This window comes from Xiphias gladius, chromosome 4 (assembly GCF_016859285.1).
Source record: "Xiphias gladius isolate SHS-SW01 ecotype Sanya breed wild chromosome 4, ASM1685928v1, whole genome shotgun sequence".
NCBI classification, from domain to species: domain Eukaryota; kingdom Metazoa; phylum Chordata; class Actinopteri; order Istiophoriformes; family Xiphiidae; genus Xiphias; species Xiphias gladius.
The window spans coordinates 6,311,664-6,324,508 of NC_053403.1; the positions used below are offsets into that span (position 1 = coordinate 6,311,664).

At 39.5% G+C, this 12,845-nt stretch overlaps 1 protein-coding gene across 1 annotated transcript in view; it reads left to right on the forward strand.

The window, feature by feature from the left end:
* Positions 1–12,845, forward strand: part of LOC120789093 (nesprin-2) — an 88,242-nt gene that overhangs the window by 38,520 nt on the left and 36,877 nt on the right. Inside the window, exons 54-76 of the mRNA XM_040125586.1 lie at positions 118–318; positions 580–839; positions 919–1,069; positions 1,617–1,760; positions 1,847–1,978; positions 2,497–2,679; positions 2,902–3,039; positions 3,539–3,724; positions 4,046–4,168; positions 4,785–4,967; positions 5,304–5,417; positions 6,512–6,613; positions 7,211–7,288; positions 7,467–7,925; positions 8,221–8,321; positions 8,432–8,579; positions 8,693–8,779; positions 9,243–9,398; positions 9,646–9,846; positions 10,507–10,596; positions 11,164–11,349; positions 11,615–11,785; positions 11,944–12,081. Coding sequence (XP_039981520.1) covers positions 118–318; positions 580–839; positions 919–1,069; positions 1,617–1,760; positions 1,847–1,978; positions 2,497–2,679; positions 2,902–3,039; positions 3,539–3,724; positions 4,046–4,168; positions 4,785–4,967; positions 5,304–5,417; positions 6,512–6,613; positions 7,211–7,288; positions 7,467–7,925; positions 8,221–8,321; positions 8,432–8,579; positions 8,693–8,779; positions 9,243–9,398; positions 9,646–9,846; positions 10,507–10,596; positions 11,164–11,349; positions 11,615–11,785; positions 11,944–12,081 — 3,732 coding nt within the window. The remainder of the gene's footprint in view (positions 1–117; positions 319–579; positions 840–918; positions 1,070–1,616; positions 1,761–1,846; positions 1,979–2,496; positions 2,680–2,901; positions 3,040–3,538; positions 3,725–4,045; positions 4,169–4,784; positions 4,968–5,303; positions 5,418–6,511; positions 6,614–7,210; positions 7,289–7,466; positions 7,926–8,220; positions 8,322–8,431; positions 8,580–8,692; positions 8,780–9,242; positions 9,399–9,645; positions 9,847–10,506; positions 10,597–11,163; positions 11,350–11,614; positions 11,786–11,943; positions 12,082–12,845) is intronic.

Below are 12,845 nucleotides of genomic sequence, written 5' to 3' on the forward strand. Positions count from 1 at the left end.
ATACACTGGATCCACTTGCTGACAGTTAACAATTTTGATACCTGTACTGGTGTTACAGGAATGCGTTCGACCTGTTTACATGCAATTTTGATCTTAAACTTTTATCTCTTCACGAAGCTGCTGATGGAGGATCTCCGCAGCCTTGCTGGGAAGATAGAAGAACTGAGGGCTGGATGTCCGATGCAGGGCTGTGGCCTCGGTAAGGATGGTGAGCTGGGTGCCCTCTGGCGGCGCTGGGTATCATTACGACGTGGTATTGGCCTCCTGATGGCACACATAGAACAGAGACAAGAGGAATGGAAGGACATCACTACAAGTGTGAGTGCACCAACCACAACTCCATCTATGCATCTAAACATGACCTAATGTATGTGCATCAGCACATATCAATTAATTAATAATAAACAACATTTTCTTTTGTAACAAACTTCTTTTCTTTTAGGAGAGATTTATTGTATTAAGGGACTTTTATTGCTTTCTGAGACAAAATTGGGTTATTGAATTATAACATACCGGACATAAAGGATAGAGAAAAATTATATACAGATAATATGTATGATTAAATTCTCTTCCTTTTAGATAGAGCAGTGTTGCAGTTTTTTGGCCAGTCTTCAGTCTGAGGTCCCTGACTCCTGCACTGTGAGCTTCACTCAAGAGAAACCCCAGGAGCTTCTTGCCCAGGCTGAGATGTACCAGGCCGGTCTGGAGCAGGAGCAGCAGGCCTTAGCCTCCCTGGAGCATCGACTGGAGCACGCCTTGAGCTTATCCAGTTCCCAGGATCCCATCAGTCCTGGCCCTGTTGGCAGAACACTGGTGAAGATCCGAGATACTGTCAGGAGGTGGGATTTGTTTAATATACATGTGGAAATTGATTCATGATTTATATCAGAGATGCTGAGAAGATCCTGTTCCCTACAGCCTAAAAGAGAGAAACGTGCTGGTTGTAGCTGCAGCCCAGGCAGAGGAGAAAGAGAGACAGCAAGTCCAAGAGGATATAGGAGAGGTGGAGAAACACATATTCGTCATTCAATCCATGCTGGAAGCCTGTTCAAATCCAAGCACACGACAGGTCAGGCTCAATTTTAATGCTTCACAAGCTTGGAAATTGGAGTTTTGAGATTTTGTAGGAAAGTAGATGAAGTGACATTTTTGGGAGGCAAAAGACAATGGGACTGAAAAAAATAACACTAAAGTTTCTTTCAGTCTACATTACTTATAATTGTCTGGCTATTTATTAATGATGCAATGGTGAAATTTTGAGTTTTAATAAGCTATACTTTTATGTTATGCTTAAAACAAGCTTATTTTAATGTCGGGGTAAGTCATCCCGAGCCATGAGAAACACACTGTTAACCGTTCACAGGGCTCCTTTTGTCAGTTTCAGCTACAGACAACATGGAGCTTCTGCAATTAGATTACAGACTGTAAGTGGTCTTTTCAAGTTGTCATCAGTCTGAACTGTCTTATCTGTTAAAAACCAGCAGTTAACATGAAAATAAGTTAAACAAATTCAGTGAAGCTAAACTTTTGAACCCGCCCCCCCTCCATCTATTAGTCTCTGTGTCTTTCTTACATCCTCTCCTTCCCATTTTTCACTTGCATTTCCACCATGACAGGAGCTCAGAAAGGATTTGTCCTCCCAGAGGGTGAAACTAAATTGTATCATGGATGGTGTGCAGAGCCGATGTGCAGAGATTCCTGTTGATATCAGCAAACGGTTGCAAGAAGTTCAGTTGTCCCTACAGAGAGCAGAAGAGGAGGTAACAGGAAACAGCACTGAATCCTTCCTCAATGGCATGTATAAAAAGATCTCATTTTTTGTGATTGTGTGTGGTCTGTTTTACAGCTCATGGTGGGGACCAACCCGGTTCGGAAGCTGGCTAGTCGAGTGGTGGAGCTGGGTTCTGGCCTCGAGAGAGTGAAAGCGTTACTGGAGCAGAAAAGTCCATCAATCAGCGAAGCTCAAAATGTGCTCAAGGTTTGTACAGAATCTATGCTGTTATTATGCATATGAAGGTAAAAGTTTGCAAATTTGGGTGTGAGTGATTACTTGTCACATTAATCACATAATACATACATAATAAAATTTTATGATATATAATAATCTTATAATTTTTCAAAAATTATATGAATTTATCTTTTTCTTGAACCAGACTTTAAAAATTAATAATAAAAGATTTTTTTTACTTAGGAGTTTCACTTTTGATTAAAATTTAACTGAGTTTCAATTAAAATATGATGTTAATCTTAAGCTGAGTAGAAACTGCAGTCTGTCAACAGAGCTAAAATGTTGACATACAGATACAAAATCACAAATAATCAGTGCTGAACTGGTGAATTTGCAGTAAAAAAAATAACACAGAAATCAATGTCTACTCACTTATCCCAAGATGGCTGAATGGCCGCTTAGAAATGCAAACTACCGTCAAGCCACAAGGCTGCAAGGATAACATTAATCATCTCAGAGCCCTACATACTGTATCCTCTGTTCTCCAGTGTGCTTGGGATGAGCTGGATGCATGGCACAGCCGCTTGATGCTTCTGGAGAACCAGGTGCATGATCTTGCAGAGGGGCAGCCAGATCAAGCCCACCACCTGATGGACCAACTCACACAACCACTGCAGCTCTACCAAAACGCATCGCAGATGGCCGAGCACCGCACCTCCTTCCTCAGCAAGGTCAGACATAGTATGTTGGGGGATATTTACACCGTATTGTATTTTATTGAATGCAGTGATATGAGGTCTCACACACCATTAAACAGAAACCAGGCTTTAACTTAATTAAAAATGCACGACATCACAGACACATCAGTGAGGAAAGTGTCCTCTAAAAATCTGAAAATCAGTCAAATAAAACAACCATTCTGCTTCCTTATATTTTCTGTACTCCTTTGTCAGATCCCCGCCTGTCTGGAGGAGTTTCAAAACATTTTGTACAGCGCCACCTGCTGGTTAAATGAGGCCCAGTCATGGTTGAGCACTCCTTGCTCATTCGCAACAGCCAAAGACCTCCAGAATCATGCAAACTCCCTGCAGGTCAGTGACACCATGTAAAAAGCAAACTTCTATATATCTGATATCACATCCTTTTATGTGAGATTTACGTTTTATTTCTCTCTATATTCTCATATTTCTCATGTATTTTATCTTAAATATTAGGGTTTTTTTATTATGCTTTTATTTGAATAGAATATGCTTTTGATATTATAAATTTGTCTGATACATTTTCACATACCTATATTACAGTGATACTTCCATCATTGTGGCATGAATACAGATGCTATACACACCCTGCTTACATGATGCATTTTTTATTTATATATTTATTTTTGAATTAATTGCATCTATGCAGGTGTTTAACAGCCACATGATAGTATAGTACTTCTTTATTGTGTCTTGTCACTGTTTCCTACTACTCATGCCAGGCCTTATTAGACACCTTAATAGACATGATTCAATACTGACCACAGCATCCATAGGCATTTTCACATATGTCATGTTAATAATGATTTTAATCATAAATCCTGTACTACAGCTGGTCCTGGACGACTCTGAGAGGATCAGGGACACCCTGCAGGACTTCAGAGCAGTGCTGGCTGAGATCTCTGCTGTGTGTGACATCAGCACGCAGGAGGAGAGGCTGGACCAGTATGACCAAGAAGTCCACAAAATGCAACGCAAGATATTAGAGCCACTGGAGCAACTGCTGCAGGCTGTTGTGGTACGAACAACTGATACCTATTTGGGCAGATTGGCATTTTGAGATTTAGGAGTGATATAACAGCCATATAATGTACATCTATACACAGTAGAAAGTGAGAGGAAACAATGGCAGAGACATGATGTGCAGTAAAAGTCCTCAACCAGAACTGAATCAGGGACATTGTTGCTACACAGCATAGCTCCCAGGCAGCTATTTGAATATATTTTTACAAAAAGTAAAATCAAGAGACATGGGCACTTTTATACAGCATATCAAACCATTTAGTTAGAAAGATACAAGTCAGATCTCTCAAGAAGTTGCTGGCAATCTCCTTTTCAGTTGGTTGAGGATACGGAAGCTGAGCTGAAGACTTTGGAGAAGAATGTTCCGAAGATCAGAACAATCTTATCCTCCTTGGAAAACTCCAACATAACTCTAACGGAACATCTTCACAACCGACAGGTGAAACTATGCAATTACTATTCTTATATATCCATTTCATGCAAATAGTAGTGCAGTATAATATTAAAAATATTTAGCACTTAAGATGAAGAGGTAAGGAATGCAAGAGCTCAATGTTATTTAAGTTGGAAACTTGGAAAACTTAATTTTATTCTTCTTTGTTTTGGCTGATTAATGGAAAAAAACGTAGCATTTTCTTCCTCAGACACCACACAACTTCTTTCTCTACATCTACTAAAATGTCCAAATGAAGCCCCTGCTTTGACAGTTTCCCTAAATAAAATGAAAACATGACAGCTGAAAATAAAATACTGAAAATAAAATACCTAACCAATCTCAATTCCAGTTACACAGTTGTGATTTACTGCAGAGGGAAGGAAAAGTCTTCGTTTCTTTCGAATCAATGTGTTTGGAATAAACAAAGCTGTAAAAGTATTAAAGTGACTTTATTTTATTTGAATTTGTAACTTTTTTTTTTAAAGAGGTACACCAAGAAGGATGTAGAACGTTTTGTGGAGCTTTAGTCACTGTCAGCCAACTGTCCATCAAGCATTCGTTGTTTGTACAGAGGTTTAGTTTACACACATGTTGTTTTTGGTTATTTTTTCACCTGAAGGTGATCCTGGCCAATGTGCATTCAATGTGGAGGACACTAGGGGAGATGGAGAGATGCAAAGGAGAGCTTCGCCTCCCACAGGGAGCAGAGGAGAGCCTGCTGGTCTTCTCCCGAGCCAGGCTGCTCCTGCAGCCGCTCCAGGAGCTGGAACAGCTCACCCAGCAACAAGTCTCACTGCTGGAGGTACACCATCACGTCTGAACGTCCCTGCTCATAGAAAAAAACCATGATTTTGTTCTGTTACTGTAGAAGACCTGGGGGTTAGGCAGAAGGTGTCTCATGAATGCTTACAATGACTGTTGTTATTTTGCTGGCAAAAACAAACAGCACTCAAGCTGGTTCTTTATCTATGTAATCAGAACCTGTGTAATGATCTTCTCAACCCTCAGCTTTGTTCCTCACAGCACAGTGGCGCAAACAACCACAGTGACAAACAACAGTACAACCTTGAAAGTTTTTCATCAACTTTTGTCACTTGCCACGTTCTCTCTCTTTGTCTTGTCTCTTTGACTAACATAGAACAAGATTAGGAAGGAAGAAGAAACCGGTAAGGATCTTGGCATCACCGCAGTCTCCAGTATTCCCGAAGAGATACAGCAGCTAGACGCATCTCCACAAAGACACTTAGTCCAGGTAATAAAAATCACAATCATAATGAAGTAGAATTCATCATCAAACACCAGCTAAAACAAAACCAATATTGTGATGTTTGATTTTAACTTGGCATCATGTTTGAATTAAACCAGTTAAAAACAGCTTATTTAATAAAACTTGCATCTTTATTCCGTCAGTGTGAAATAGTCCAGCACTTTTTAATTAAACTGTTGTGGTAAGTCACCAAGTCCAGGATTCCCACTGGACACCGAGTTTTAAAAGGTGTGTTTTGATAAAGGAATATGTAGTAATTTCATGTCTCAAGGATGTCAGGCTTGGTGAATATCGTTTATTCCCTGTGCTACCTGGAATTGGTTGAACCTGCCTGGTACAGGTCTGTCTCAAAAAAACATCGCCCTAAAAATGCCACGTTCATTCTACTGGGCTGTGAGGCAGGCTCAAGCAAAATCCACGAATCCTATAGTTTGTTTTTTGGGGGATTATTATTATTCTTATTAATGTCCTACTGTACGTACCCAATGACTGACAAACTTCCAATATGATGTTTTGCATGCAGTTCAGAGTGATTTTTAACAATCATCTAGGCCCAATTTAGCTCAGTGAGCACATATTTTGGATGCATGTGGGATCACACTTCGATTCCTTTAAGACTGTACATGAAAATTAAACAAAATGTTGTTCCCTGGGTAAGAAGATAAGTAATCTTCCCCAGAAAATGAACAGTCCTTTTAAGCAAGTACTGTACACGTTCACTAAATTAACATGTATTCCTGCGTTCCTGGTGAATCCATCAGTCACCAGCAATGTTAAAGCCTTTTTCTTGCTATAATTTAAGCAGACAAATTACTTAGTGAAAAGTGCTTTAAGTCTCATTTTTCAGGTTCCACATGCTTTGAAGCCATGGTAAATCTAGCAAAAATGAGTGGGTGACTGTTTATGGAGTCATGGTGGTATGCATACTTCACCAATATTCCTTGAACATTACATTAGGAAAAGGAAAAGTTATATTTAAGAAAACTGAGGAACAAGTATTCATCAGAAAGCCACTTTAATTGTTCCATTTTCATGTAACTCACCATTTTGATCATATCATTCACCCTTATCACTAAAAGCAGGAGGCTTTTGAAGTGTCTAATTCAGAGGAAGAGGAGGATGAGGATGACAAGAGTTGTCACTCGTCGTCCTCTGACACACTAACATGCAGTGTTCCAGAGGTAAATCTGAAAAATAATTACAGCTTAGGAAGGCATGTTTCTTGGTACCTCTTTCTTTGGGTTCCATTCTAAAATGTCACTTTCAGCAGTGTCAAAATTGCTGTCGTTAAAAGCTTCTTTGTGTTAAAAATGAAAATTTAAACAATCCAGATCCTCATGAACAGATACATTTTAGACTTGGCAAGGAATTTCAAAAATACACATACTAATTCTATGTGTTTTGGAATGGAATTCAAGATTGCTTGGGGGACCTTCCTCCCCTATTTTTCCTCCTTTATTAATGTTTTGATTGATTTAATAGATTTCAGCTGTAATATTGCTTCTTTTTCCTGCAGTTTGGAGGCTTTGGGGCAGATTTTGCATGTTAATATGAAGCTGTGTGAGGCAGGCTGTCCTGTTTACTGATAAATCCACTCTGGCACTGTCAGGTGCAGCTGCTTGAAATGTGTTGCTCCTCGGGAACCTTTCCTTTCATTAAAAAAAATAAATATATATATATATGTATGTATGTATGTATGTATATGTATGTGTGTCTGTGTGTGGTATGTGTGCATGGATTTCTTTTACATTTATGTATTTATACGGCTCATATATTAGGACCCAGAGGAGACGCTCAATGTTTCGGATGTGAAAAGTGAGGATATTGCTGAAATAACGCCGCTGTCAAAAGTTAAGGTAAATAAGGTTTTAATTTTGGAGATGGTATTTGTTTAATGAACACTTTGAAAATGGAGCACATTTCTTTCTGAAACGTAGCCTTCAATCATTTTCTTTTTTTCGCACTGTTTTTCATATCAGTGTAGTTAGAGGACACATGTACTAACTAATCATAGTCATTTCTTTTGTCTTTCAGGACCTGGAGAGTTTGGCTCATCAGTTTTCTTCTGAAATGGAGACGAGCTCAAAAGGTGCTGAATCTGGGCTTTTGTCTGTGAAGCCTGTGTGTGATACCGATGACTTTGGATCTACAAATGTTGACACTGGATTAGTAACAATGGATTCTAAAGCTGATGTTGGCGATTTGTCTTGTCCCAACACTCTGACGGCTGAGCCGCTAATCACCGCAGCCATTCCAGCAGCTGAAGACCAGTTTACTGCGGCTGCTACACTGGATCAACACGAATCACCAAAACATGAAACCTTTGACACTGACCCTCATATAGACTCGCCTCAGGCAGCAGCTGCAATTGAAGACACAAAACTGATTCCTGAAAGACCTAAAACTCCATTCACGGCCACTAGAGAATCAGTTGAGTTCATAGAGGAGAGAGACGAAGATCTGTCTTTGTCCACAGCTCCCAATGAAGATGTGGTACGTCCCTGAGAGAGAAAAGACTCCCTTTTTAAAATAGTTTTCAAACTTTTCTTACAAATGTTTAACTTTTTAAAAAAAAAAAGCATAATATTAACCAGTCAGTTGCATCCAATTCTAAAATGAAGAGAATTATAAAGTTTGATTCTTTACACGTTTAGTGTCATAATTAACACTGATTTAAAACCTTGAACTTCAGTTATATCTAAGGTGATCTTTCTGAAGTGACATTCAAATAAAACACAATAGAAACAGCAAGAAACCACTTTTTCCCTGCCTTCTCTTCAATGTCCAGGACACTCTTAATGGTTTGAAGGAGCAGAGTGAAGTTAGGACCAGCCGTAATAGTTTGGAAGAATCCCAACAAGCCCGGGAGTCGTCTAAATTATTTGTCAGGTAAAACACAAGGGACCAGTCACAGGAACTGATGTCAAAGAGGTTTACAATTCACATACACATAGCATACCATAGATTCAGGCATATTGTGTGTTCCCTGTGGTCCCTAGCTTGGCAGGACCTGAAGGAGATGAGATGGAGCAGCAAAGGTGGAGCCATCTTTATACCACGATCTCTCAAAAACTGACCACTTTGAAAAAAGTTGAGGAGGAGCATCAAACCTTGATTAGCTTAGAGGCCGGAGGGACCCAAGAAAAGGTAGGAAAATACAGAAAAATAATAAGACTTTTTCTGATTTCTGTTTTGTGTGTGTGTGTTTCTTTCTTCCACCCACTGTGAAACTTAAATTACAATTATCTGGTTTTGTTTAGGTTCCAGAAAAGGAGCTGATATCAACCAGATCTGCTTCGGCTGTTCTCCAGCGGGCACATGAGTCAATCACCATGCTAAGACAGATAGTATGTGCAATAAAAACAGAAGTGAAATCTCAGCACATTTGTGTTCCTAGTTAAAAGGACTTAGAGTAGACACAGAGATCGCTGACTCTGATAAATTGTCCCGCAAGTGATCAAATAACATGGATCTCTGTGGTTTAACGAGCTAATGAAGGGGGCTTAATTTTGAACAAATGCTGTTACAGTTTAGTCCTGACATGTAAAGGTATACGGACCAAAGTGTAGAAACCATACCCAGGGGATCAGAATTATTGAATCATATGTATGATTACTGAAGTCAAAAACTAGCATTACACATGTAGCAATATGCAGCAATGGCACACCGCTCCTCTGTCAGCGTTGTTGCCAATTTAAGTGAGGCAAGATCCAAGATGTTCTAAAATCAGTCGCGGAGAAAAAGGTTTCTTTTACCATGGAAAATCCTGCATTGAGTCAAAGTGATGATCATGTATTTGATGTTTTCCAGGTGAAGTCTGCAGACGGTTCTCATCCAGGTGTGAGAGAGGAGTTGTACGAGGCTGTACGGAAGGTCTTCCTCTGTCTGGACACTTGCACTGACTTTCTGTTGACTCCTGGTAGCGCTGGTGAAGATGACCCCCAGCTGAGGCTGCTGCAGCAGGAGGTGACTGACCGTAATACTGCTCAAGCACATATATATTGTATAACTATATCTCCTGTATTAAAAAAAAAACACACATGCAGGTCGACTGATAGGAAAGGATTGGAATTTTTCCACATCTCAGTTCTTTGTCCAGTCAAGAATAGTGTAATTTTTTCGATTTCTTTATACCTTGTCTTTGGATTTAGACCTCCTATTTATTCTAAAAGGACTCTCCTGTTTTTGAACTTCTGTCTAAATTACCACGTAGTGTGTATCTACTGAGATGGCGACTCTGGCTGAGCTGCTGAATAAAGTGGAATCCGAGACGAGGCCTGCACTTTTGAAAGAGGAACCCGACGCTTACCGCTGTTTGACCTGTCTTCAGGATTGTCTTTGTACAGTCCAGCTGGTCTTAACCTCATCCAGCAAGCAGCTCGCTGAACATCTGGGCCTCAAAAACCAACATCAGGTTTGAAATTGAGTATGATGAATTCCAGAAGCGCATTGTCAGTTCTCACAGCTTCACCTGATCATTTCCATTAACCATATAAATTCTACTGTGTGGGTCAGAAACGAGTGATTCTGTCAGATAGCAAGGTTGCACATGTCTGCTGATGTGCTGAAACCATGTATCAGTAAAATATCAAATCGTAAGTATACAAATCCCAAATGTAACTAAACTACATTTATTTAAGTACTACCATACAGGTATAAATTTGAGGTACTTGTACGCTGTATTTCCATTTAGTGCCACTTTATAATACGATTTATAAATATAAATATAATTAGATATAGATTAAGCTATCTAATAGTATATAAATTCATTAGAATTAGGTCTCTCTCAACCAGCTACGACATTAAAAATGCTGCTTTCATATTAATGCATCGGTAATAATAATCCAATAATAAATAATATTGTGAAAGAGGAGCATTTCTGCTGCACATTGACTACTAATACTTTTGATACGTAAAACTACATTTTGGCTCTAATACTTTTAAAACTTGCATTCAAGTCTAGAACTTGTAATGGGGTATGTTTACATTGTGGCATTGCTACTTTTACTTAAGGGATATGAATACTTTCTCCTTCACTGGTCTGAACCAATGCAGATTACTTTTACTCACATAGGAGTTCTTCAGCCAGCTGTGCATTTTGGACGAGTTTGAACTGGGACAGAGTGAGATCTTCCCAAGTCTAAAGGATGCACCTAGTTTGGAGGTAACCACTGCTTCACAGCTTTTTATAAGTGTGTGTTTATGCATGTTTAGATACCAGTATGTTTATGTGTACAGGTATCAAAGGTTTGGCTAATATGTGTCTAAAGGACTCTTATAAAAACACTACTGCCTTTACAAGAAATGGCCTAATTGTAATGCTTTAATTATAAAAGCATTACAGGCCATTACTGCTGCGCTACGATTTTAGATTTTAATGACACATGCAGAATGATGAATTTGGCAACAACATTCTGGTGCTGAATAACTTACTGATCTGATGTGGGTGCCGTAATTAGCTAGCAACGTTTCAGTTTTCCTTAGAAAAAAATAATTAAAAAAAAAACACTAAATAATAACCACTAAAATATGGCTGTCTACATCCTCAGAGAAAAAAACACAAGAAATTTACTTAAGTTCAAATTACAGACTAATATCAATATATGGTTTAGAAAAAATCTGCTACTCCATTCAACTCCATTGTAGTTGGACTGGAAACAAGATACAGGATCTGTTTTTTTGAAGTTAATGGTATTTTCCTTACACTCTGTGCTCCTCCTGTATCTCTCAGCAGTGTGTCCTGGGCAGACATCTGAGGGAGAGTCCGGGGGAAAAAGCCAAGCTACACCGAGCATCTCAGTCCTTGCTTCAGGGGATAACTCACCTCCTGGAACTGGGTGAAGAATGCATAAAAGACGGGCAGGGGAGCCAGGTTCACAACCGCAGTCAACTTCAAGCCGCTGCTTGCAGACACAAGGTATCTCACCGTGCTTTTCAACAAGTTTTTCAGCAGGCAGGCAAAGCCCAGATTTAAGTTACTTTCCCAAGAGAGTGTAGAAGCCTCTTGATGGTTTTCAAAGAGACTTTGAACAACTAATGATTAGACTTAACATGGAGATATTTAGAACTTAATCTCACCCTCTTCTTCAGTTCTCTCTCCATTCTTGTTGCTATATTTATCAGGCCTACTTTGCATCATTTCACTTCACTTCTGTCATAAATCTGGTCTCTTTGTGATCCAGAAGCTCCTACAGGTCCTCGGGTCTCAGTTGGCTTTTGTGCAGCATCTATTCCAACGTGAGCCAGAAGAACTCAGTTGTCAAGAGGATGAGCGGTTACAGCTGGAAGTCAGGGCCAAAGCTTTGCAGCAACAGGCTCTGGAACAGGAAGTGGCTTTTCAAAGGAGGCTGCAGGTATGTTGTGCACATTTGCTGAAGGCCATAAGAATTCGTATTAACACAAATGAGAACTTTCTCGAGGAATACTGGAGAGATTATCTGTGTTGGGGTGTATGTTCTCACAAATCAAATCTTAAAATAGATGTGCGGGTTTCTGTTTGGATCTGCTGTAGGAGTGGACCCTTTGGGAGGATAATTGTGGTCAACTGGGTGGGGTGCTGGATGAGTTTGAAGCCCTCATCAGCAGTGGGGGACCAGAGGGAGACCATGAAGAGGAGTTTGTAGTACAGCGAAGACTAGATGCCTGCCAGGTAAACCTGATCACACTGCACACAAACACGGTGCCTGCTATTTTTTCATCAGACTTTTACTTACCGGCTCTTCTCACCTACCCTCGTTTATGTAGTTTCTTTTTATTCCAGTAGACATTCTTTATCTCTCAGGTTGGCGTTTTTTTTGTTCATCAACCTGCAGTAATTCAGTTTTGCAAATGTACAGAAATTGAGAAAACCATTTTGTGAAGTGCTGTAAACTGCTTTTTTGATTAATACATCAATCTGCTTATTCTGCCCATAATTCTGTAGCTAATTTACTTAATTTCCCTACATGCCTCTCAATAGCCCCCAGAGATCATGCCTGCAGAGAAAAAGCAACAGTCACACATTTTCAAAACTCAACATGTTGCTATTGAGTCTTTTGTTTAGAATTTGATCTGCCTCAGCTACGATGATCTGGTTTTGAAGATTTGATCAAGAGATGAAGAGAGCTGTTGCCATAGCAATGGATGAGTGAATTGGCACAAATCAGTGATATTGAGGCAGGGTGATAATATGGTTGGTTTGTTTTTGTCTGTATTAATTGCCCTCTTTTTCCCCTCATGTTCTTTATTACTTTGCTGCTATTCTGAGTCGTCTTTTCATTTTATACCGTTCTGTCATTCTCTGCCATTTTTGAACGCCATTTTATATTTCTCACACTCATGCTCTTTAACGTCTCCTCTTCTCTACAGTACATCACATTTGCTCCATGCTGTCTCTTCAAATGTTAGTGTGGAAGTGGCCTATGAAGAGAATCT